The 24322-nt window shown below is 56.8% G+C and overlaps 7 protein-coding genes across 7 annotated transcripts; 3 read left to right on the forward strand and 4 right to left on the reverse strand.

Moving 5' to 3' along the window:
- Window positions 1-498: 498 nt before the first annotated feature.
- B0I36DRAFT_248973 (formate--tetrahydrofolate ligase-domain-containing protein) lies at window positions 499-3585 on the forward strand (the record flags this gene model as incomplete). The annotated part of the gene is made up of 5 exons (XM_046150429.1): window positions 499-622; window positions 684-704; window positions 770-807; window positions 888-3418; window positions 3477-3585. The coding sequence occupies 5 exons, from the start codon at window positions 499-501 to the stop codon at window positions 3583-3585; spliced, it is 2823 nt and encodes a 940-aa protein (XP_046009214.1).
- A 436-nt stretch (window positions 3586-4021) lies between these two features.
- Window positions 4022-10722, reverse strand: B0I36DRAFT_329659 (uncharacterized protein). Its single transcript, XM_046154737.1, is given in 26 exon segments — window positions 4022-4529; window positions 4545-4566; window positions 4591-4791; window positions 4831-4971; window positions 4999-5016; window positions 5026-5106; window positions 5128-5157; window positions 5200-5269; window positions 5285-5391; window positions 5401-5511; window positions 5524-5733; window positions 5767-5781; window positions 5791-5967; window positions 5977-6030; window positions 6043-6114; window positions 6124-6135; window positions 6145-6207; window positions 6235-6344; window positions 6357-6453; window positions 6466-6657; window positions 6670-8288; window positions 8318-10064; window positions 10083-10147; window positions 10160-10258; window positions 10268-10397; window positions 10416-10722. Coding segments are annotated over 26 exon segments (5700 nt in total). The 5' UTR covers window positions 10578-10722; the 3' UTR covers window positions 4022-4434.
- A 578-nt stretch (window positions 10723-11300) lies between these two features.
- Window positions 11301-13073, reverse strand: B0I36DRAFT_152531 (uncharacterized protein). The gene is made up of 2 exons (XM_046148534.1): window positions 12485-13073; window positions 11301-12401 (listed from the first exon to the last, which is right to left on the reverse strand). Exons 1-2 carry the CDS (start codon window positions 12722-12724, stop codon window positions 11325-11327), a joined length of 1317 nt encoding a protein of 438 aa, XP_046009216.1. The 5' UTR covers window positions 12725-13073; the 3' UTR covers window positions 11301-11324.
- Window positions 13074-14365: 1292 nt separating this feature from the next.
- Window positions 14366-16474, forward strand: B0I36DRAFT_365631 (cytochrome P450; the record flags this gene model as incomplete). Its single annotated transcript, XM_046159173.1, has 4 exons — window positions 14366-14489; window positions 14550-14646; window positions 14708-15300; window positions 15363-16474. The coding sequence occupies 4 exons, from the start codon at window positions 14366-14368 to the stop codon at window positions 16472-16474; spliced, it is 1926 nt and encodes a 641-aa protein (XP_046009217.1).
- A 254-nt stretch (window positions 16475-16728) lies between these two features.
- On the reverse strand, window positions 16729-17113 carry B0I36DRAFT_329665 (uncharacterized protein). Its single transcript, XM_046154738.1, has one exon. It carries the CDS (start codon window positions 17038-17040, stop codon window positions 16855-16857), a length of 186 nt encoding a protein of 61 aa, XP_046009218.1. The 5' UTR covers window positions 17041-17113; the 3' UTR covers window positions 16729-16854.
- A 511-nt stretch (window positions 17114-17624) lies between these two features.
- B0I36DRAFT_365632 (uncharacterized protein) lies at window positions 17625-21348 on the forward strand (the record flags this gene model as incomplete). Its single annotated transcript, XM_046159174.1, has 6 exons — window positions 17625-17707; window positions 18129-18347; window positions 18420-19119; window positions 20804-20896; window positions 21042-21226; window positions 21309-21348. The coding sequence occupies 6 exons, from the start codon at window positions 17625-17627 to the stop codon at window positions 21346-21348; spliced, it is 1320 nt and encodes a 439-aa protein (XP_046009219.1).
- Window positions 21349-22229: 881 nt separating this feature from the next.
- Window positions 22230-23452, reverse strand: B0I36DRAFT_365633 (60S ribosomal protein L44; the record flags this gene model as incomplete). The annotated part of the gene is made up of 3 exons (XM_046159175.1): window positions 22230-22861; window positions 22976-23219; window positions 23333-23452. The coding sequence occupies 3 exons, from the start codon at window positions 23450-23452 to the stop codon at window positions 22230-22232; spliced, it is 996 nt and encodes a 331-aa protein (XP_046009220.1).
- Between the last annotated feature and the right edge of the window lie 870 nt (window positions 23453-24322).

Raw genomic sequence — 24322 nt, forward strand, 5'->3', positions numbered from 1 at the left:
AGTGCGCAGCACCGCGGCCTCGAGAGCAGAGACATGGCACGCCTCGCGCAAGCCTCGCTGCGCTGCCTACCACGTCGGCAGCAGTGCACCGCGCCGTCTGCAGTCGTGCTCATGCGCGCTGAGGTCGCCGTGGCACGACTGCAGCACCAGCAGGAAAGGTTGTGGCGCTGGCACACCACCAGCAACCGGCACGCTACAGCGGATTTCGGCCACGGCCACGGCGGGTGGCCCCACCCGATCAGCACTCCCGATACAGGCCTGCACTCAAGCTTGTCAGGGCACCCCTCTTTGCACGCAGCAACTGCCCATCGTGGTCTCCTCCCCACCAGCAGCAGACCATTTTCACAGCAGCATTTGCCCGTGAGGTCCTCGTCTCTGCGTCACAGCTGTCGCCCGGCGCCCTCGAAGCTCGTGGCTCCCTCTGCGACTCCCTTCGTCTCCCAATCCTGTGGCCCTGCCCTCTACCGCACCTTTGCGTCAGCATCGCGCTACCCCACCATGGCCGCCACCAAACTCGATGGCACCGCCATCGCAAAGAGCATTCGTGAGAAGCTGGCCAAGGACATTGCCGCCAAGCAGCAGTCGAACCCCAGGTTCCAGCCCAGCCTCAAGATCATCCAAGGTATGCCTTGACCATTGAGCAGCCCGGCAGTGGACAGCAACTAACAAGCATTGTCATCCAGTGGGCGATCGCCCTGACTCCTGTCAGTAGTCCAGTCCCAATGTGTGCCACTCGGCCATTGACTCACCCAATTCTTCCTTTCCACAGCAACCTATGTGCGCATGAAGCTCAAGGCTGCCCAGGAGGTAAGTAACCCTCGCCATGTCTGGCGGTTGGGACAAAGTGTCGCGCAGTTTGTTGGCAGATTCTCATTCCTTCATCGTAGGCCAACATACACTGCGAGCTCTTGCACTACCCGGAGACCATCCCCGAGGCTGAGCTTCTGGCACACCTACACGTTCTCAACAACGATGCCTCAGTATTCGGCATTCTCGTTCAGCTCCCGCTTCCCTCGCACATCAACGAGTACACCGTCACCTCTGCCGTCGCCGACGAGAAGGACGTCGATGGCTTTGGCACTGTCAACATTGGTGAGCTGGCCAAGAAAGGTGGCAACCCGTACTTTGTGCCCTGCACGCCAAAGGGAGTCATGGTTCTTTTGCAGGAGGCCGGCGTGGACCCCAAGGGCAAGAATGCCGTGGTTCTTGGTCGGAGCGACATTGTCGGAAGCCCGGTCAGCTATCTGCTGAAGAACGCGGATGCGACCGTGACTGTGTGCCACTCCAAAACCGATAATATCGCCGAGAAGGTCAAGCAGGCTGATATTGTTGTTGCCGCCATCGGCCAAGCTGGCTTCGTCAAAGGCGAGTGGCTCAAGCCTGGTGCTGTCGTCATCGATGTGGGTACAAACTTCGTCGACGACGCCACCAAGAAGTCTGGGAAGCGACTTGTCGGTGACGTTGATTTCGAATCTGCAAGCGAGGTTGCCTCTGTCATCACCCCAGTTCCTGGCGGTGTTGGACCCATGACCGTTGCTATGCTCCTCCAAAATGTTGTCGATTCTACTACGGCTTATTTCGACCGTCAGAAGAAGCGGGGCATTGTACCCTTGCCTCTGGCTCTCCAGGACCCCGTCCCTTCCGATATCGACGTGTCGAGATCCCAGACCCCCAAGCAGATTACTCGCGTTGCCCAGGAAGTAGGCATCGCACCCCACGAATTGGAGCCCTATGGGGCCTACAAGGCCAAGGTTGACCTTACACTGCTGAAGCGTCTTGAGCACCGCCGAAACGGTCGATATGTTGTGGTCACTGGCATCACTCCTACGCCACTTGGTGAAGGCAAGTCGACGACGACGATGGGTCTCGCACAGGCTCTCGGTGCTCATCTGGGCCGCTTGACGTTTGCCAATGTCCGGCAGCCCAGCCAGGGCCCAACTTTCGGTATCAAGGGTGGTGCGGCTGGTGGTGGCTACAGCCAGGTCATTCCTATGGATGAGTTCAACATGCACTTGACTGGTGATATCCACGCAATCTCTGCTGCCAATAACCTCTTGGCTGCCGCCATCGAGACTCGCATGTTCCACGAGAGCACACAAAAGGACGGTCCTCTGTACAAGAGACTTGTGCCCGCCAAGAATGGAAAGCGAACTTTTGCCCCGATCTGGTTCAGGCGCCTCAAGAAGCTCGGCATCGATAAGACAAACCCTGACGACCTGACCGAGGACGAAATCCACCGCTTCGCTCGCTTGGACATTGACCCAGAGACCATCACCTGGAGACGTGTTCTAGACGTGAACGACCGCCATCTTCGCGGCATCAACGTTGGCATCGCCCCAACGGAGAAGGGTCATACCCGTGAGACCGGCTTCGATATCTCTGTCGCCAGTGAGTGCATGGCTATCCTTGCCATGAGCACAGACCTTTCCGATATGCGCGAGAGGTTGGGACGCATGGTCGTGGCCAGCTCGAAATCGGGTGAGCCGGTGACATGTGACGACATTGGTGCGGGAGGTGCTCTCACGGCGCTTATGAAGGACGCCATCAAACCGAACCTCATGCAGACTCTGGAGGGTACCCCCGTATTCGTCCATGCCGGCCCTTTTGCCAATATCAGCATTGGCAACAGCTCCATTCTTGCCGACAAGATGGCACTCAAGCTTGTTGGTACCGAGCCCGATGAGGATCACAGCGAAAAGGCTGGTTTCGCTGTCACTGAGGCTGGCTTCGACTTCACCATGGGTGGTGAACGCTTCTTCAACATCAAGTGCCGTGCCTCTGGTCTGGTCCCTGATGTTGTGGTCATCGTTGCTACTGTCCGAGCATTGAAGGTGCACGGTGGCGGTCCGCCTATCACACCCGGCGCTGCTTTGCACGCCGTCTACAAGGAGGAGAATGTGGACATCCTGCGTAAGGGCTGCGTCAACCTCAAGAAGCACGTTGAAAATGCCAAGTCTTACGGCTGCCCCGTTGTCGTCGCTGTCAACAAATTCTCGACCGACACCGACGCCGAGATCGCTGTCATTCGCGAAGAGGCTATTGCCGCTGGTGCCGAGGATGCGATATTGGCTAACCACTGGGCTGAGGGCGGAAAGGGTGCCGTCGATCTTGCCAAGGGAGTCGCCGCCGCCGCAGAGAAGCCCAAGAACTTCAAGCTTTTGTATGAGACTGAAGGCGGCTCGGTGCAGGAGCGTATGGAGGCCATTTGCATGAAGATGTATGGTGCCTCAGCGGTTGAGTTCTCTGAATTAGCCCAGAAGAAGGTCGACACGTACACAAGGCAGGGCTTCGCAAACCTCCCCATCTGCGTCGCCAAGACGCAGTACTCGCTGTCCCACGACCCCGAGCTCAAGGGTGCCCCTACTGGGTTCACTGTGCCCATCAGGGATGTGCGGATGGCCGCTGGTGCCGGATACCTGTGAGTAGTTACTTGAACTGTCCACTAGAAAACGCTGTGACCCTAACATTGTGTACAGGTATGCTCTGGCTGCTGATATCCAGACCATCCCGGGTCTGCCCACGGCTCCAGGTTACATCAACGTCGATGTTGATGTTGAGACTGGAGAAATTCAGGGCCTTTTCTAAGGCAATGAATATTGTAGCATTACCAACGATACTTTGATTTAAGACGATAGACATGATGGATGTCACGTGCATTACAGCGAGAATAGGGAAAGGGCGTAGACTCAACTTCACGATACAACAGGCAGGGCCGATTCGCATGCATAAGATCGCGGCCGCGGCGTTAGATACTTGGACATTTTTCTTTACATATTTCCCGCGCGGCCATTCAGCCGCCGAGCCAGTTTCCCTCGTTTGGGCATATACCGTGGAGGGAAACATGGTCGGGGGAGCCTCAATCGCCTTTCAACAACAGATGGCAAATAGAGAAATACCACACGCACACATAAATACCATCTTCCACACTGCGGCTTTGCAGCGCGAGATGATAGATAGACCCTGCCGTGCAAAGGATGGTCTCCGAGCAGGACACGCGACTGGGCGGACACAACAGACTAGGATGAATGGTAAAACATAACGATTGGTATCTGACTGGACGAAAGGCATTGCCCGCATTCGCTCTACCATACTGACAAGAACCCGGAAAAAGAAACCCCAAGCTAATAATCATTCCCTTCTCCCAAAACGCCTGTTAAGCCAGGGCCCTTTCCACCTTTTCGTCGAGGCGAACAAAGGACATTTTCCCTGCGTAGTGTTCAAGTTGCCTCCTGATCTTTGTAGTCGTGATGGTCGTGTCATTACTTTTCAATCCCCGCTGCTTATCAACTTCCTCTTCCCTTCGTCTGGTGGTATCATGACAAATCATGTTCTTCTGGTTCCCGTCTCTTGCGGAACACACCGTGGTATCAATCACAAATGAAGCAACAGAAGCGAAAACACCCGTTTGCAAAGCAATATCTTGCGCTCGTCGTACTACTCGGCGGAAACCGCAACCTTCTTGAGTTGCGGCTCCTCTCCGACCTTGCCGTCTTGTTCCAATGGCCGCTTTTGCCCTGCGAGCTGGCTGGCTTCCTGAGGCTTACTAGTATCGGGGCCAATCGCCGGCTTGGGTGTGCTTGATTGTGGCACGGATGTTGTAGTTGTGTTAGGTTGACTGGAGGCGTTGGATGTGGCACCCAGAGCGACTCCCGGGGGAGATGCCGGTTTGGCAGCAGCTGGTGCTTGCGCAACAGTTAGTTTCACAGCAGATGCTGGGCCACTGCCAGGTGCTTGCGCAGCCGGTGCCCGGGGAGCCGGAATATGGGCAGTCGTCGCCTGGGCGGAGGTGGCCTGCGGCGGCGGCCGTGGCCCAGCCGGAGGTTGGCTTACGAGCGGCTGTGAAGCTTGGGCTTGAACGGCCGGTGCCTGTGTAGCTGGACCTTGACTATTCGGTTGCAGAGGTGTCGAAGCCTGCGCAACTTGCGCTCGCGCAGCGGGTAGCTGGTTGGCTGCCGGACGAGCTGGGGCTGGCTGAGATACTGCAGGCCGCGGTGCTACCGCTTGACTTGTTGGAGTCTGAGAGACTGCATGATGGGGAGCCGCTGGGCGAGAAGCGCCAGCAAGGTTCGATGCTGACTGCGAACTTCCAGCTTGCATCGTTGCTGGCTGAGCCGGCGGATGCGGTACCGGCTGTCCGGATGCCGAGTTGGGCGCTGGCTGCGTCAATCGTGCCGGTGCTGCACCTCCAGGTTTCGATACTTGTTGGCTCGCCATCTTGAGGTGTTGACTGGTGATCTGGTCCAGGACTCCTGCGCTTGGCGGCGCTGGGCTCGGGAATTTGGACAAGACAGCCTCGGAAGCATTGCGCTGCTGGTGGCCAGTGATTTGGCTGACAACGCCAGCACTTGGGCGTGCTGCCGCGGAGAAGTTGGGCGTGGTAGTTAAGGGAGGCTTCCCTACCGATGAGGTCGATGCCATTGGTGTAGACAGCCCTGCTCCTGTACTGGCTTGACTTGTTGAGGGGCCGGCGATGCTGCCAGCGCCGCTCACGCGTGCCTTCTGCCCCGCGATCTGGTCCATAACGCCAGCGCTGGGATTCACTGCACCCGTGAAGTTATGCCTGGCAACGCTAGCCTTGACTGCCGGGTTCGTGTTTGCTGATATTTGCTGAAAGTTTTGCTTCACAGCAGGAGCAGCGGCGGAATGGGTGGGCGGTATAGCGGGCTTCGGAGCTGGAGATGGCTGCTGAGCAGTTCCGGCAATAGCGAGTGCAGGGCTCGAACTCTTCGGCTGCTGCAAAGCTGGAACGGGGCTCGCTGCACTTACACTAGGGGTGGAGTCCTTGCGAACGGGTGGAGGGCCAGCCACACTGCTTGGACTGGGCCGTTGAACCTGGGCACTGGCGGGCCTAGCAACTGAGATGCCTGGCCTTGGCACGTATGGCGTCGCGCCTTTCATGTTTGGAGTTGTAGCTGAAGGGCCTTGTGGCGACGCTCCGGGAGGTTGAGAGACCCTTGTTTGGTTGGCCTGTTGAACCGCTGAGGAAGCCGTAGCTGGTGTGCCTGGCGCTGGAGACGCAGAAGGGCCCTTCTGAGATTGCACCGCCGGTGCTGGGGTCTGAGACGAGCGAGCGGACGCGTTGGCGTTGGCTGCTTGGGCTGCTAAGTCCTGTCGCTTGCGAACATCGTTGATGATCTTGGTGACAGACTCGTACATGAGACGATCCGCCTGCTCCCATCCCTTGAAAGCGCCCGGGTTGGAGAGTCCCTGAGCCCGACGGATCGCGGAATCGACAATGGCTTCTGCCTGGTTTGTCTTTGCCTTTAAGGTGCCAATAATGCTCTCTCGGAAGCTCTTGATTCTCCGCTGAATCTCAGCATCACAAGTTGACAGAGCAGAAGTGGCTGTGACCGCACCAGGTGCCGGGCTCTGCGCTGGATTCGGTGTAGTCCTGGCGTTTGCAGGCTGCTGTATTGGCGAAGCTCGAGCTTGCGGTGGTGCTTGTCCCCGAACCTGTCCGGGAACATGGCCTGGCACGTGAGCCTGAGGCGGAACCTGTGGCCGCGGAGGCGGCTGCGCTTGGCTTTGCGGGGGGACAGACGGTTGCGTAGGTGCTTTGCCTACCGTTGTAGGTTGTGTGGGCACCTGAGCCGGCGTCGATTGTGCTTGTGTCTGAGGAGCGGGTCTGGGCACTTGTGCTTGTCCGTGGGCTGGCTGCTGGGTTTGTACCAAAGCTTGAGGCGGTTGCCTATCAGGGGCTGATGCTTGCTGTGTAGTGGTAGGCAGTGAGCTGGGCTGGCTATTTTGCACAGCTTGTGGCGCGATAGGCGCTTGCGCGGGACCGGGAGCAGTATGTGGTTGGTTCGGTCTGTGTGATTGAGGTTGCGACGAAAGAGGCTGCTTCTGTGCCTGCACTTGTGCCGGAGCTGGTGATCCCGAGGCCGGGGTCGCACTGCGAATTTCCACCCTCTGCATCTTGCTGATCATTGTTTGCAAACCGTTGACCAAAGTCCTCTCGACCTCCTCGAATCCTGGTACAGTTGGTGGCGTGGAGAGCCCCCGAACTCGACCAATCGCGGCATCGATTATTTGACCAGCATTCTTGGTATGCTTGGAGAGGTCTGCCATGACATTGGTCCTGAACTGGGCAATAGCCTTCTCCATCTCTGGTGTGAGATGGGGCCGTTGGACAGGTCCTGAGGGAGTAGGTGTCGTAACTTGCTGGGTCGGCCGGGGTGTTTGACCTTGTGGTTGTGCGGCCGGAGCTCGATGAGTCTGCTGTGCTGCCGTCGCCTGGTTGTCTGAGGAGCCTCCTGGCTGTCCAGCCGTGTGTTGAGTGCCCTGAGCAGCTGTTGAGGTGCCAGGCTCTGCTTTGATGGGACTTTCCTGGGCCGGCGGGGGCGGAGGAGGTGGCCGTGCGTAAGGAGAACTGTATGTGCTCTGCTGTCCAGCGACTGGTGGCCTGTTGACTGCGGAAGCTCCATACCCTGGCGGCAGCTGGGCTGGTGCTGGTGCTTGTGGAGGATAGCCAGGCTGTCCGGTGCTTGGGTGTTGAGCATGAGGGAGTGCAGTATTTGGGCCAGGCTGTCCGGGCCGCTGCTGAGTGCCAGCTGCAGTTCCAGCTCCAGTATACGCGTTCTGCATGCCATGCGCATAAGGCATGGGCTGCGGCATGTACGGACCTCCCTGATAATACTGATGCTGAGCCATGTGAGCTAGATGCCCATGAGGGCCGCCCAAATGACGATCTGGTGAAACAGCCTTTCTCTTTTTTCCAGCATCAAGCTCAACCCCAGGGACTCTCGACCATAAGCCAGTTGTCTCAGCTTTCTTGAAAGCCTCATTCCCAATAAGATTGTGACGAACGCTGCTCTCCCATCCCTTTGTCTCCGCGTGAAAATAAAACCAAGGATATCTCTGGGTGATTCTCTTGTAGATTTGTTTGAGGGTCAGACCCTCCGGGGGTCCGTGACCTAAGGCTTCGTCAATCAAGACACCATAGTTCTTGCTTGGTTTGGCAAGCTGCTCTTCGGTAAAGTCCTCCCTGTTGAGCTGCAAGGGTGGCGACTTTGGTCGGACCTTCTTGTCCTTCTTTTCCCGAGCTCTCCTTTCGGCATCTGATCCGAGGTCGCCGTCTTCGATGGACTTTCGCTTGTTGTACTTCCGTTTCTCGGTCTTCTCCCCATCCTCGGGCAATGGGTTCTTCCTAGGCCGGCCGACGGGCCGCTTGATCTTCTCGCCGGGAGGTTCTTGTGGTAGAGTCTTCCGGGAATTCTCTTGCAGTTGTTTCTTGAGCAGACGTCGTTCCCTCTTAGACATGATACCGTCCTTCGGTGGCCGACCAGGACCTCTCCGCTTGGGTATCTGCATGAGGAACTCGGGGGGAATTCATCGCCAAGGCCCAACGTTGACGCATCAATCATTCTCATGTCCTCCATCGGCACGACCGGCTCCACAGGCGGTTCGGGCGGTGGTGGAGGCATTGGAAGCGGTGGCGGGTCGGAAGGAGACGCTCTCGACACCGCCTCCTGAAGCTGTGACAATGCCAGCTCTTCTTGAGAAAGGCCATAGTGCATAGGATCGGGCATGGGCAGTGCCGCGGGAGAAGGCTCCCGCGGCGCGGATTCTGGAACTGCCACTTCTGCTACCGGCACCGCAACAGGCGCTGGTACAGGCGCGGGTTTTGGTGGTGGGACTCTTGTGACTACCGGTGAAGGAATCGGAGCTGGTGCAGGAGTTGGCGACTTGACTGTCTCTGCAGGAGGAGACAGATCCTCGCTAGAGTCTTGATACTTTTCGTTTTCTGAGTGCTCAAAGTCAAAACTCATCTCCTTGCCCCCGATTGACATTCGTTTACTGGAAGTCTCTTCATCCAACTCCTCGCCACCAGTCTTGCCCTCTTCGACACCATTGATGATGAATCGAAAGGATACATCTTTGATCTGGAGCTTCTCGCCACTGCGAAGGGTGACAGGATGTTCGTCTTTGCAAATAACATCGCCGACGAAAAATCCGTTGCGATGGAGAGCAATTGCCTGAAACACGCCGAGGGTTTCATTGAACTGGATCTTGAGGTGCTGTCGCGAAATACCCTTTGTCTTTTTGGCAATATCCGGTCCCGGTGAATGGATGCCAATAAAAGGAATGTGTGCGGTGGAGGGCTGCAGTGTGCCAACGTCAACGGCAGCGGCGCCAGGTGTATGGGAAACGTATTGGCGATTCGACTTTGCCCGCTCGCGGTCGGCGGAATCGGCGTCATTGCTGTCGTCGCCATTGACAGAAGCATGAGCCGACCCTAGGCGCTTCTTCCTGTTTGCTCTTGTGTTGTCCTCGCCGTCGGATTCTGGTCCTAACATCCCACCCTCCTCACTGACATAGGATTTGCTGAATTTTCCCCTGTCGAATGCTATTGGAGTAGGAGGTGGCAAGCCGTTCCTCATCGCATCGTCAACTCTCCGACGATACATTTCCATCCTCCGCTCGTCCTTTCTAGCCTGGTTGATGGCCTTCTGATCACGACCTATTATGACGGCGTACGTCGTCATCTGGAAAACACTGTCCTCGAATTCTATGCGCGCAAAGGACTCAAGATTCTGGCTGTTTCGGGCAGAAGCGCTGGGAGTGGTAGGATCATCGTCCTCCTGTGTGAACGAGGTCCGATCGTGCAAAGAAATTTCAGAAGGCGCGATGGCATTAGGCAGGTGGTCGAACTGCGCGCCAGACGCGTTTGCTAAAGCCATCATGAGGACGTTGGGGTCGACGTTGCCGTTTCCATTTGAGCGTCCGGGCTCGTACCGCTGAATGCTGTCTGGCTCAGGGTCTGTCGTCGCTATTGATTGCATATGCTCCAGGTTTCTTTGAGCACCACCTGGGCCACTCCGCCGACTCGCCGCGGGGTTAAGGCTCTGACGGATCATTTGGGCGTGATATTGGGATATCTCTGGCAGCTGAGGCTCATCGAGATCCATCGCTGTCGGCTCAGTGCCAGGATTGACTGTTTGGGAGAGGGCGAGTCCATTAGCGGCATTGGGAACGATTGCTGCGGCTTCTTGCAGGACCTTTTTGCCGCCTGGAAGCTCTGGCGCAGTCCCGGGTGCAGAAAGCATGAGCGCGTCCATGTCTTTCTCGTCGTCGACATTGACATGCGTGACAGCGGGGGTCGACAGTGGTGAAATAGTTGGAGGAGACAACATGGGATGGTCGTAGTCTTCGTTGTCACCCTCATGGTTGCCGGCGCAATCGAATGCGCCTAGCGCCGTGTCTAGCATCGGTAGTGGTGGTTCCTGGGCAGATGCGGCACTCTTCCCAGCATGAGAGTCTTGGTGACTCGCTGCCAGAGTTCCCGGCATCGACTGTGGCCTGTCGAAGCCGTTGTCCGCAGGCGCGGTCGATGTTGAAGGGCCGGGAATTTCGTGAGGGGCGGGTCCGAGTGGATTCGCATCAGTTGACCCCGACGACTGCATAGGCGCGTCAACAAGGACATTGGTTGCTTGCCCGGTCGTGTCCTTTGTCGCGGAGTCGCCTTGTATCGCTGGCTGTGAACGCGACTGCGGTGGCGGTGGGAGAGAGCCGAGTTCGGGACCTCGATCGTCAGACTCGATGCGACCACCGGCCGCGGGAGCGTTGGACGAAGTCATCGCTGGCCATTCAGAACGGTGAGAATGGAGAGACAGCTCCTTCGTCGGCGGCGCGCCGCTGGGGATCGGGGTGGCGTGCAGAAGGCGCGAGGACAGGTGCCGGATGGCGAGATGCGAGGACCGCTGCTTCCTGCGCGTCGTCGTGGGATGGGTTGTTGCAGCAGCTGGAGCAGGCAGGCCGGCCGTCCGAGGATGGGAAAATGTTTTGGGGCAGGGCAGGCAGGTCTCCGGCGGACGGCGCGGCAGCCATCGAGCAGGGACGGCCTGCTAGGCCGGCTGGATCTGCCATCCTCAGCCTAACGGCGGGTCCCACGTTGCTTTGCGCGCGCTGCTACCGACTGCAGGCGGCAGGCGCGATCACCAGGCTCCCCCTGATTGGCCACTGCTTGAGGCGTCCCGAAAATCTACTGGCGCCAGACCCCACTCTTTGGCGGCACCCCTTCCAAAAGATTTGAGCATCTAACAAACGACATGGGAATGGCTTCATCCAGGCCAACCTTGGAACACATTCAGTCAGTTCACAGTCCACGTCCAGATGGCCATATCCAAAGCGAGCGTCAATGTTGCGCTGAACTATCCTCAATTCCGAGGTGCCTCCCCTCCCGTCAGACGTCACGGAGCATCTATTTTCTGATGGACGAAATGCTCCATGACATACGAGCGAGCTTCCGGCAGACATTCCAGACCACAGTGTCCTAATTGTCCCTCCTCTAGACCCGCAGGAAGCTCATGACTCGCCTAGATCCTTCAAGCTCTTATCAATGGTGACCCCTCGTCCGAGGGATCCTGGAATCGATTCTGCCTCGGCCTGCCCCAACGACGATATGCTGCATGGCACAACAATCCGGCTGCGAAGCCTATCGCATCGTTCTTGAACGCGAGGATACCGGCGGTGGTTGTCATCATGACTGTCCAGCGTTCTTCCCGTTGGCCATCTGTAATGTCCCGGTGCTTCTTCTGTCCTGCTGACGACTCCCAGAGGTCAGGGGCGCCGTGATTCAGGCTTTGGCCGACCTTCGCAAGCTCTAGACCAGCAGCTATAACCATGATCCCGAGGAGACTTGCTGGAAAGGCGTGAAGAAGGTCCAACAAGGTCTCGCCAAGGAAGAGCCCAAGAACGAGCTTGAACGCACCAAGCAGTATGATACTGGCACCACTTCTCGCGCCGAAGCGGAATTGCGCTGCCAGGCCGCCTGCACCGTGGCACACGGGCATTGCTCCGAACCAGCAACCCATGACGTTCATGATGCCGACACTTGTGCCGAGAGCTGTAACGCTGGGCGTGGGAAGATCGGGCATGAGATCTGACGCAAGCGCATTCACCGCCACGACCGAGTTCAAAGTGGTGAGCGGGAGTTGCGCAATGCCCATGCCAACGGCATCAGCCGTCCATGAAGGGAGTACAAAGTATGGTTCCCAAACGCGAAACGATGGCAGTCGTCGATTCGACGAGTCGCTATTATCAGAGGCCACCACCTGGAGGATGGCAAGAATCAGCCCGCTAACAAAGACTACCAATGCGTACGGGATTCTCGGTTGTCGGAGGCTTGTGAGTAAGCCAAGAAATGCAGCAATCGCCCAAATGCGGTTGTCAAAGGGATATAGCCACGAGAGGGGGCGTAGTAACGACGCTCCCGCCGCTATGATGAGCGACAACCCGGCACCAAGCTGGATGCCTTTGATGACTGGCACAGGAATAATACGCGTTACCCAATGCAGAAGCCCGGTGATGCTCAGAAGCAACACGACTGTCGCCGTGACACTACCTGCTGCGAGAGTCTCGCGTTGCGATGCGTGAGACGCAATGGCAGCAGCAGCAATAGCCTGCGACGAAAGTCAGCAATATTACCGGCGTGCTCCGAGGCAGAGGCGGGCAAAAGATGCAGACGAGAAGAGACTGAGCATACCTTCATGGGCTGGACTGGTAACGGGACACCGAAAATGACCCCGGTGGCCAGATTGAAAATGCCTGAAAATACCAAGGTCGTCGACAGTGAGATTGAGCCATTGACCGCAAGCACGATCATGAGGGGTAGCAGAGTTCCCAAATCGCCGAGGGCCCCCGCAATCTCCAAGGTCGGAGAGCGCCGGAGCACAGCGACATTGTTGCGGTGCACCTGCTTGATGTGCGACGAGAACGAGGCCATCCTGAAAAGTCGCAGTAGCTCGTGGCCCGCCTCCGAGACAGCCTTGGCGAGTTTGACGGGTTGCAGAAGAGATGTGGTTGCACGCTTAGTGTGCAGATGGTGGTGTCGTATGCACGTCTAATGTGGAGAGCCACGCAGACGAATCAGCTCTCTGCGGACACGGGACAATACCGCGTACATGTTTGGTTGGGTCCAGGACTGCCCTTGTCGCGCAGTCATGGGGTCAGCAGGCCGGTATACTGTCGCTAGCTTGGCCGGGATCTCGTGCTGTGATGGATGCATGCAGATGAACTCTTCTCACGAGAGCTGAGTCCGTGGCAACAGGTCACCGCACGTTTGATAGTCCGAGAACACGCATGGGTCGTTGGGTATAAAGAGTTTGCGGTTGTGGAAGGCGCAAACAATGCCCACGCAAAGGACAAGTAGCATATGCTCTGAAAACCTGGCCCAGTTTAGAACAGTCGCGTGGCTCCGGCTTTAGATAGACAGCATCATGGACGTGGGAACAAGGTGCGTCATCTCCACCTCAGGCCAGGAGATCGTTTTCGGGCGTCCAACGGATGGAGTCGGGGGTCAGTGGTCCGGTTTGGCGACCAGCTGCGGGAGGGCAGGTTTAGACGAGAATTCCCAACCCATCAAATGACGAACGGACAACAGGTCAGTGGGTCAGTTGTCAGCTGTGGGAGTACTTGAGTACTTATGTTGCGATGTTTGAGCATCAAGGAGTCCATGACGCAGGCCCAACGGCAGCTCTGCCGGGATCACATGCGTAGAGGCGGCGGTGGTGGCTTCCAGGAATGGCGTCAGCACTTATGTCTAGACCACAGCCGGCTGCTTTGGTGCTGGCATGGCTGCAAGACCGGAGTATCAGTGGTTACGCAAAGGAGTAAATGTGATGCTCGCAATGCGAGCCTGCACAGGCGACGAACCAGACGGCGGTCATGTTGGCGACAAGAGGAATCCGAGGCCAGAGAGCTGGGGGGGCTGCATCGGTGCGAGCTTGCCCGTGAGGGGCCCGGCCGTCGAGGCACCTTGCCTACGGCAACGGCCGCTGTTGGCCGGCACTCGCTTGCATGTGTGCCCAGGTGTACCTACATACATGGACGACGCACCTGGGAAGGAGCCGGGACCTAGCGTGGTCCGGGATCAGCTCGATCCGAGACGACGTCCGTCAAGCATTGGTCGGAGCGCGGGCACCCCTGCATGGCCACCTCGTTGCCGCTAGCTTGGCTCGCTACCTCCTTAGGTCAACCAGATTTATGTATGCCACAGGAACGTGGCCATCATGGATGGTGAAACATTCCGCTTTGTTTCTTCGATTCCTGTCGTCTTTCTGCTCTCCTTTCCCCTCTCTCCGTCCCTCCCGGCTTGACATCACGCGATCCTTTGGCACCCGGGCTCTTTCAGTACGTAGTTGGCAACCCGCACCCGTTCCCTCTCCGTCTCGCAATATCTTGTCTCGCCGCCGCCACTTGCAAGCCTCCGCGAGCTGGGCGTCGCCCCTCTCACGCTCGACCTGATCCTGTCCCGTGGCTAGTGGAACCTCATTATTATCCAAAGACTTGTGCCCTGGCTACAGAGTTGCTCTCAAAAGATCCCCCCCCCCACAAACACACCGAGTGAACCCGACCTCTCGGCAGCATGCTTGCCTCCGTCTCGTTGCTTGTGCTGGCATCTGCCCTGTACAGCTTCTACTCGACGGTATCCAACCTCCGGGCAAACATTGAGCGCGCCAAGCAGTCTGGCCTGCCTTATTACATCTCCCGTATGTCCCTTTGCAATGTGTAATCTCCGTGCGTCTCCTTGACACTGACTCTGCGGACAGCCCTACACCCGCTGTCCCCTGTCGCCCAGCTCACCAATAAGTTATGGCTGCGTGCGTTCAAGCTTCTACCCCGAAAATATTGGGAGAAACAACTGCCGTAAGCCTTCTGATCGCATGCCTTGGGAATCTCTAGACTGACGATGCCTATCCATCGCAAGGGTCCTGAATGCAAACTGGCATTATCGTGACAACCACAAGCCATTTGAGGCTCTCGGCACATCCTTCATCATCGTCTCACCCGGCAGGCTTATGCTATACACAGATGATGCCCAGGTCATCCACCAAGTCACTTCTAAGCGCGAGGCGTTTCCCAAAGACACTGCCGCCTATTCTCTGCTCTCTCAGTACGGACATAATGTCCTCACCACCGAAGGTCAACTGTGGCGGATGCATCGCAGAATCACCTCGGCCTCATTCAACGAGAAGAATGCGGCTCTGGTGTGGCGAGAGTCTGTCAAGCAGACGTTCGGGCTCATCAACCAGTGGCTTGGTGCCGACGGCCAGGGAAACAAGACCATCAAGACGGTCGAGCAGGACACCATGGCTCTCACCCTCAACATCATCATGTATGCCGGCTTTGGCGTAAAAATGTTTTGGCCCGGCGAGAGCTTACCTGCTGGTACCGATGCTCGACTGGCCAAATACGCCAGTCTCGATGCTCCCGAACAACACACGATGAGCTTCAAGGACTCCCTAGCGTACACCTTGCATCACATTCTATTTCTTCTTCTGACCCCGAAGTGGGCACGACGTATGTCTTTCCTTCTGGATCAAAACGCACGTCGCCATGGCACGTACTGACTTTGTCTCCAGGCGCGTTACCCATGAAGAACGCAAAGTTTGCCGACGATGCGGAGAAGAACTATCTGCAGTTCATGCAAGAATTTCTGAAGGATAAAATCGAGGATGTGCGCCGCCACGACAAGGAGGAGGGCATGGATATCATGGGATCTCTGGTCAAGACGAGCTACGGCGAGAAGGCTGCGAATGGGTCCGCCAAGACCAGCGGCAAGACGATGCAGCTGACCGACCCTGAGATTATCGGCAACGCCTTCATCATGATTGTTGCAGGTCACGAGACCACCGCGAACGTCATGCACTTCACTGTTCTCGAGCTTGCTGCCAACCCAGACGCCCAGCGCAAACTTCAGGCCGACGTGGACCGCCTCCTTGGCAAGAGCGACCCCAGCACGTGGGATTTTGAAGAGAACGTGAATCCGCTTTCGGCGTCGATGGTGGCAGCTGTGGTCAACGAGACTCTACGCCTGCTGCCGCCGGTAGTCGTAGTGCCCAAGATTGTGTCCCCTGGTCAGGACCAGCCCGTGCACGTCGACGGCAAGACATACATGGTTCCCCAAGGCACTCAGGTCAGCGTGACTATTGTCGCGGTGCACCGTAACCCGCGATACTGGCCAACCAAGCCAAGCAAGCTCACAGATGCCGAGACAGACATTGACGACTTTGTCCCTGAACGGTGGTTTCAGACCGGCACGCTCGGCGACACGGGACCCGGCGAGGTCGAGGGTGCCGACACCGAGGACTTTGGCGGCTTCTCCGGCCCCGACACGAGCGCCCAGCTCTACCGCCCACCACGCGGTGCGTATCTGCCGTTCTCTGACGGCGCCCGGTCTTGCCTGGGCCGCCGCATTGCGCAGGCCGAACTGCTCGCGGCCGTGTCTGTCATCTTTCAGAACTACAGCGTGGAACTCGCGGTGGACGAATGGGCCAGTGACGAGGAGGTTGCCGCCATGAGCCGTGAGGAGCGCGCCAAGGTGTACAAGAAGGCGCAGGACAAGGCGAGGGCAACGATTCTCAAGGCGTCAAGCATGTTGACGCTCAAGCTTCACGGCAACGACCATGTGCCCATCAGACTGGTCAGGAGAGGGGAAGAGCGGTTCGTCAATTTCGTTGACGCCAGCATTTAGAGGACGTGCCTAGCTGTAGCGCCCATTGCATGTAGATACCACGGCATTTGAAATGAAAGACGAGATGTATGATGAATCAAGGCTCAGCAATTACTCAGTGAATATCGGCCTAAAAATCGAGTGATCGTTCGAAGCCCCTGGTTCTTCAATTGACTGCCACGCAGTCAGGAAGAGAGAACTAATGCCCTGGTTTGTGGCTCGTTCAACTGCAACTGTTGCTGGAGCGACACCAGGGCTCCCATCTCGGGGCACTCTTGGTCTTTCCTGTGCTGGCGGCAGACTACATCGCCATGGCTCTGCCCCATGCTTGGGCATCCAGCGTCCCAATTGCTGTGTTGTTGTCACGTTTCCCATGGTTGCCTACCTTGAGGTAGGCTTGTTTAAGTTTGCCCAATCCTAAATTGCTCTATGCGCAAGTGCCTTTGCACGAACCTCACATGTGAGCGCCTGCAAGAAATCTGCACCAGTATAGCAGCTCCGCCTCGATCCCGCCGGATTTGACCACAGATCCGCACCTCCCGCTTCTGTCTCACAGCATCCCGCGACCGCCAAGGTGCCGAAAACATCGAGCGAAACCACGCCTATGAATCCTGTGTATGTTCTGGCGCGATCTTATGTCATAGGGACAGAGAAGAAGAGAACAATCAAGGAGACAGCAGGACAGAGGTAAAAATATAGATGACTAAGCGTTCTCTTGGGACAAACGTAGGTCGGCGCAGGGGTCATTGGCAGGATGTCGCCCAAAACAGCCATGACAACAACAAGCCTCGAGAAAGTAAACAAGGGACCCCCCTCGCGAGCTCGGCGAGATACCCGCCAACGGCCAACAGGGCTAGCTCAGGCGCTCTGTCCCTCTTGGGTGGCCCGCCGATCACCAGCAACTCCCGGTGCCTCCCCCAGAGCTGCCCAGCTGTCACAACCCACCTGCACGCTCGGCCACGAAGCTACATACTTCACCACGGGCCACCCGCGCCGTCAGTGCCCTCAGAGCTCCCCTCCTTCTCTCTCCACCAGATCCTATCGCAATCGAGCTTCTGCCGTCATATCAGCGTCGCGTCCTGCATGCGATTCTCTGCATCTATACCACTGCCAACATACCTTCTGCCCAGCACTCTTAAACTTCACTGCTCTCCCAACTTACACCGCTACAATGTCCGGCGCAACCACCACCTGGCTGTCGAGGCAGCGCAAGTCTGACCTTACCGAGCTCGCGCAGCACACCGGGCTCAAGAAGTAAGTCGCAACCTCGCCGCCGCGCGCATCGCCTCTGACGCGTCGCAAAACGGTCGTTTCTTTTTCCACCCATTCCCTAGCATCGTCTGCATCATTCCCTTTGCCCTGCCACATATGGCGCCTTTTATCGCACGCGTCACAAGCACCACAGATCCTGTCTACGTTGTCGCGCCTGGTGTTTCGCGTGCGTGTGGAGCTAGAGCTTCGCGCCGCTTGCAGCCCTACGGCGCGCGACAGCAACCCACTTTTGCAACGACGACGATACAACTGCAGCGCGTCAAGATCTGAAAGCTCGCTTGTCGCCTCTGTGCCACCAGATGTTGGAATATCAAGCAGGATCAATGGAGATGATGCATCGAATACACAGCCTTGTTCCGCGTTGCCGCGCGTCAGGCCCAAGCTAACTTCGGACCCCTCCCAGCTACGAATCTCTCAAGAAGACGGAGCTCGAGCTGGCCCTTGACGAGTATCTCGCCGAGAACTCGAACCAGTTCTCGTCAGACTCGAAGCTCGCGCCCTACTACTCGAGTCGTGCCAAGGCGGCTGGCTCGCCCGTCAAGAAGGATGCCGAGGTGACAGACAAGCTGCGCGTAGCCAAGCGCAGGGCGACAAAGAGTGTCGAGGACCTTGTCAACCAGGAGTAAGTCGCATCGACAAGCCCAATGATTGTGGCAACAATCACGAAGCACGCGCTGACGTTCAACCTCGACAGCTCCGAGTCGGAACCAACCGCCATTTCCAGTGCGCTGGTCCAGACCCCTGGCCGCGCGCTCTCGCTCGCCCAGCGCATTCCTCTGCCAGCCACGCCTGCAGACGTTGCTAACGCCGTCGACCGCTCCACCCAGGCTGTCCGCGTGCGTGCTGCTTCGATATACAAGGAGTCTGGCATCACCGAGGCCACTAATGCGACGCGGGAGAGCCTCTCTTCGGTCACCTCGGTCCTGTTCCTCATCTCCGCCTTTGAGTTGTACTTCCTCCGACCCGAACTACTCACCGACCGCTACGCCTTTACCTTCCCGGCAATTTCTTTGCTGGGCACCAAGGATTACCCAGTATTCGTCCCCGACTTGTTCCTGCTTCTGACGTCTTCTTTCTGGAACCCTGCGCTGCTCTGGGCCTTTACAAGTACCATTCTGCCCACACTGGCGGGCTACTTCGTCAACTTGACCACTGGTGCCCACCATGGTCGTGTTACCCGCCGCACGGCTCCCGCGCCCGACTATGTTGTGGACCCGCTGACCTTCAGCGTGGTCAAGGCCGTCATCTCGTTTGTGGTCTATGGCCAAGGCGTCACGTTTGGTGGGTGGGTGAGCCCCAGCTCGATCGAGCGCATCAACACGGCTGTCTACGGCGGCTACAAGGGCGTCCTGGTCGGCTCTGCCATCACTGCCCTGTTCAGCATCTACGATGCTGTGCTGAAGAAGTGATTGAGCAGTGTCTGCCCGGGAAACGGGGGCTACTGGAAAGGCTGCGCACACGGTGAAGCTCGCGCGCCAGCGAGGAATATCCGTACTGCCAGTCTTTGACAGCAGTTCTCTTCGAAGAATCGCGTTTGCTGGCGTTCTTGGCGTTGGATGATACCTGGGTTGCGCGTTCTCCCTGCCTGGTACAAGCCTCGTGGCAGACGTGATACGGTCACGTCACGGCTTTCTTTGGTAATGAGCGTGGTCTGTTGGATTGGGCGTCTTTGTGACAGCACGATGAGGCAGGAAGGAGGCTGTAGCTCAAGTTTATGACGGGTCAGTCATTTCGGATGTGAGGAGTTAAAATCAGATGCGTGGGAGGTGGTGGTTGCAGTGCGTAGACGGGTTTGGAATCAGTCGAAAGAGCAAGCAGTGGAGGTCCCAAAGGGGGCTACGGCCGTGTGCATGGGGATGGATGATGCTTGCTCCGAGGTGAGAGCTTCACATCTTCGGTCACCACGGGGCGTCTGGCCACGCTAAGCTGGCTATGGGGTTTGGCTTATTGATTTTTCCTCATGCTTCTGTTTTTCTGTTGGTTGATTGTTACTCTTGGATGATGGGACGAAGCCTTTGATGACAATATTGAGATGCGGTTTTGTACATGGCCCTTATTTTATAGTATTATTGCAGATACCTGTGGCTTTGTCTCATGGTTGAGGCTTGACGTCAACCTCAGAAAAGCAGCCGCCTCTGCTTCAATGTGCAGGCCATTCACAGAGCAGACAGTGTCGAATAGATGTATGCATGACGATATCAATGATCGCACTTCACACTGTAGAACGTAGAGATATGAGTGACATTCTTGACACGCATCGAGGTAACGTTTCTGAACATCCCGTTCTCTCCAGAGCTTCGCATGTGGAGCTGAGACGTCAATCAGTCTTAACGACCTCCGAAGCGCCATGGGGTGATGATCGAACCCGCCGCTAAATGCGGACACTCAAAGCTTCCAAGGTTGGTGTCCGAAAACTGAGCCATCATAGTAACCTTGGAAGCGCGACGGGGCTTGCCCCATGAGCCACGGTCACCAGCCACAGTCGGGCTCGGTTGCCGCGCATGTGGCCCGTGCTGCACAACCCCCCTCCACCAATTCTCGACTCGCACACTTTTTTGATTCGAGAAAATCGGCATCCCGGGGCAAGTTCCAGATCCATCAAGTCAACACCACCTCACCACAACCAACCCGGCAATTCTCGAGATACGCGCCATCGCGAAACGTCGTCAAAATGGTAAGCAGCCACGCTCGGAAAACACATTATTATGCACACCTTCGAATCGACGCCCGCCCGCAATACAAGCCACGTTTTCATGCTTCCCGTCCGGTCCGATCATGCGAAATTTCCCGTGCGAAGAGGAGACAGAGAGATTGCAGCCAGCCAGCACCACGAATGATAGGATGATGACGATGGAGGGAGCTCTCAACCTTGGCCTACCTGGCCGCTCGCTCATCGTCCGATTTTGAAAGTCGCCGGGTGCACCATGTCAAGCAACTTTTGGAACGCGCGATCAACAGATTGTCGAACATGAGCTCCGGATTCAACCATCACAGACGACCGAAGCATGAAACTGGCACGGGCGTTGAAGAGGCGCATCCATATTGCAAGGGCTCAGACTGATCCGGATTAATCTCCAGGTCAACATTCCCAAGACCCGTAAGACCTACTGCAAGGGCAAGGAGTGCAAGAAGCACACCCAGCACAAGGTCACCCAGTACAAGGCTGGCAAGGTACGCGACGACCCATGACTACGACATGTCAGCCGTTTCTCTCGAGTATGGAATTGTGTGATTTCACACAAGTCTTTTGACTCGAAGAAGCTGGCGCACTCCCAACCAAGACCAAACATCTGACTTGGACCACTCTGTTGTATAGGCCTCGCTCTTCGCGCAAGGAAAGAGACGTTACGACCGCAAGCAGTCCGGTTACGGTGGTCAGACCAAGCCCGTGTTCCACAAGAAGGCCAAGACGACAAAGAAGGTCGTCCTGAGACTGGAATGCGTTGCCTGCAAGACTAAGCTCCAGCTGGCGCTGAAGCGCTGCAAGCACTTCGAGCTTGGGTACGTCTTGGGTTTTCCCCTTCCTCTCCCAGGTCTCTATAATCGGGCGATTACTGACTGCTATCTCTTACCTCTTGAACAGTGGTGACAAGAAGACCAAGGGTGCCGCTCTTGTTTTCTAATCGCATTATTTCACAAATCAAACTCGGTCTTATTGCGCTTCGGTCTCATTTTACACGCACACACATCATCGCACATCACGCGCGACACAAGCACAACACGGGAGGGGGATTCACGGTGGTTCAATCATGGCCTTGGGTGCGGGTGGGATAACAAATCATGACACGACATACACACACACTATCTGGCGACAGGAGTCAAAATATAGCATCTTTTGAGACCTGGGGTGGTGTCTATGAAGCCAAGAAAAGAAAAAAACGGGAGGCCCTGCCTCGGACAAGATTTCGCCAGATGTCTCTTAGGTCGGCAGGTATAACTAAGAAAATATACCAATGACCTACACGCACCGCCGCCGCCACCGCCGCCACAGCCTGTAACCCCGTGTGAAGCTTGGTCTTGGGTTTTGGAATCACTGCAACCTAGGGAACTGGAGTCTTTGGAGCAAATGGGATCTGGCTGGCGTATATGAGAACCGATCAGAAATACAAGCAAAATGATGAAAAGACGTCGAGCAGCAAACTTGTGCCACGTCATGACGCATCTGGTCCGACATGCCTGAAGCGAGTGTGTCTAACCAGAACATGTAGGCCGTGCCCTCCGATGCGCACAACTTTCAAACAGGTCACGGTTTTCATCTTGTGCTTAGTTCTCATCCTGTGCATCCGAATGTACGTCGTCCGTTCTCTAGGTCTGGTACTTGCCAGGTGATGTCTACTTGAGGTATACGCGGGTTGGTGGTGTACTCAGCAACCCTGCTCTTGGCCGTCTATCTAGCGGATTGGCAAACACATGCTTCCTCCCCCGTTGGTTAATTGTATTGTGCCCCTAATCTACTGGGCAAAACAAGCACGACGAACAACAAAGACGGGACAAAAACCTCATCTTAGAATCCCTCGCCAGTCATGACAGTCCTCCCACCGCCATACCACAGGGTCCCCACCCTGACATCCAGCCCCCTCTCCTGACCGACGAGCCACTGCGCCGCCGCGACATCCTCCTTGTCCCAGACCTCGGCCTCGAGCCAGGCGTTGACCTCGTCGATGGCAGCGACCCACGACGCGCGCTTCTCCGGGGTGTCGTGGTCCGCGTCCGTCAGGTACCGCCCCAGCGTGATGTGCGCGCTGGGCACGACGTACCGGGAGTCGATCTGCAGCCCGGCGTCCTTGGAGGTGTTCCATAGATCGCGCCGGAGGTGGTGGTAGGTGTAATTGTCGTCGTGCTGCTTCATGGTGGTGGTGGTGGTGGTGGTGGTGTCAGACACGCTGGCCGACGTCGCCGGTGCGGACGTGGGCGAGACTTCACCCGCCGCGGGGAGGAAGGACAGGGCCAGGGCGGACAGGTCGTATGACACCATGGGCTTCACGAGGCGCGCGCGGTGGTGCAGCGTGTGGTTGGCGATGGCCGGTATCGCGGGCTCCAGGGTGGTCCGGATCGCGGCGATCTCCTCGGCCGTGCGCGAGTGGGCGAGCTCCAGTGCTGTGATGTGCATCCGAGGCATGGGCATGAGCCAGAGGCCTTGCCATGGAGGTGTATAGTCAGTGATTTAGATCCGGTCTGCGGCTTTGATTGCGTGAAGAGGTTGCGTCGTGATGGACACAAGAACGGGACCTAGACGAGAAGAGCACTCACTTGGCGCCGCGACCTTGAGCCTACGCTGGACCTCGGCGGCCAGCTCGATGATGTGCCATGGCGGTCGACCCCAGAAAACCATGCAGTGCCGAGGGTCGACATAGCCCGGCTCGATGGACTGGTCCTCGAGGCGCAGGAGGTGCTGGTCGATAATGAGCTCCTTGTAATCGGCAGCCAGGAACTTCTCTTTTTGCTGAGCATTGCGCCGCACACGGTGAGCCGAGTAAAGAGCCTGAATCTCAGCCTGTCCCCCGCCACATATCGATTAGCAGGCTGTTTCCTTGGCCAGTACTAGCAAATGAAGCGTCTCAAGGAGAATTAAGCTTGTTGCGGTTGTGTAATTGGGGGTGACTCAACTGGATTGCTATGGCACGCGTCGATCAGGGCATTGTAAGGATTCTCCCCGGGTTTGATGACGACGCCTGAGAGGTCCTCGAGCTTGTTCTTGACATCGGTGCTTTCTAGAACGGAACCCATCGTGACTAAGGGGTGTTTGGGAATCTCGTACGTGCTCGATACTTCTTCAACAGAAAGACAGATCAATGTTGCGACACGCGGCAAGATTGAATGAGCGTGGCGAGAGCACAAAACTTATTTGAAAGCCTCCCGCGGTGCCAAGTCGAATTCTTGACAACACAAAATGGCGGGTGGAGATGCCGTGCTGTGTATTGCCTTATCGAGTAATTGGAAGTTGGTTCTCGCGTTCCGCCATGTGCTACCAGCGTATTGAAGCTGTTGGGCCACGTTGCCTGGCTTACAACTAGTTCCGAACATTGATACCAGCAACCCCCACCAAAAAGTGCACTCTGGTGGCGGTGAACCTAGCCAAGAGATGACTTGTTTTCAGCCGCATTCAGGCACACAACGAAAGGGCGTGCTCTCAATCCGCACGCGCTGCGGAACTGTACCGCACAAGGCATGTCGCCGCACCCTACGAGATGCTGTTCTCCTTGTGAGCGGGATGCTTCTTGTGGATGTTGGCTACCTGAAAGGCTTTCTTTTTTGCAGACAGGCGTGACGGCTTTACCAGCGACGTGGCAGATAAGGTTATAATAACATTGGAAGAGGACCAACTCTCTCGGATTGCTATTTGTAGGTCCTGCACAGTCTGCAACCGAGGCCCGCCGGCCATTGCCACTGTTAACTTGCCTTGACGTACCAGCGAAACACTCTGTGAGTGTGAAATACCACGAAGAGTGCGTGTGCCGGGGTTGAATTGAGCTCCGGAAGGATCCTCTCCGGGATTTGACAAGAAAGAGCTCTGGTTCGAATACACCACCCAACACAATAGTTTCTCAAAGGCAGGAATGGCATGGTATTAGCAGCGATTGGTGAGTGTCTATCGGG

The sequence above is a fragment of the Microdochium trichocladiopsis genome, assembly GCF_020744255.1.
Source record: "Microdochium trichocladiopsis strain MPI-CAGE-CH-0230 chromosome Unknown B0I36scaffold_8, whole genome shotgun sequence".
NCBI classification, from domain to species: domain Eukaryota; kingdom Fungi; phylum Ascomycota; class Sordariomycetes; order Xylariales; family Microdochiaceae; genus Microdochium; species Microdochium trichocladiopsis.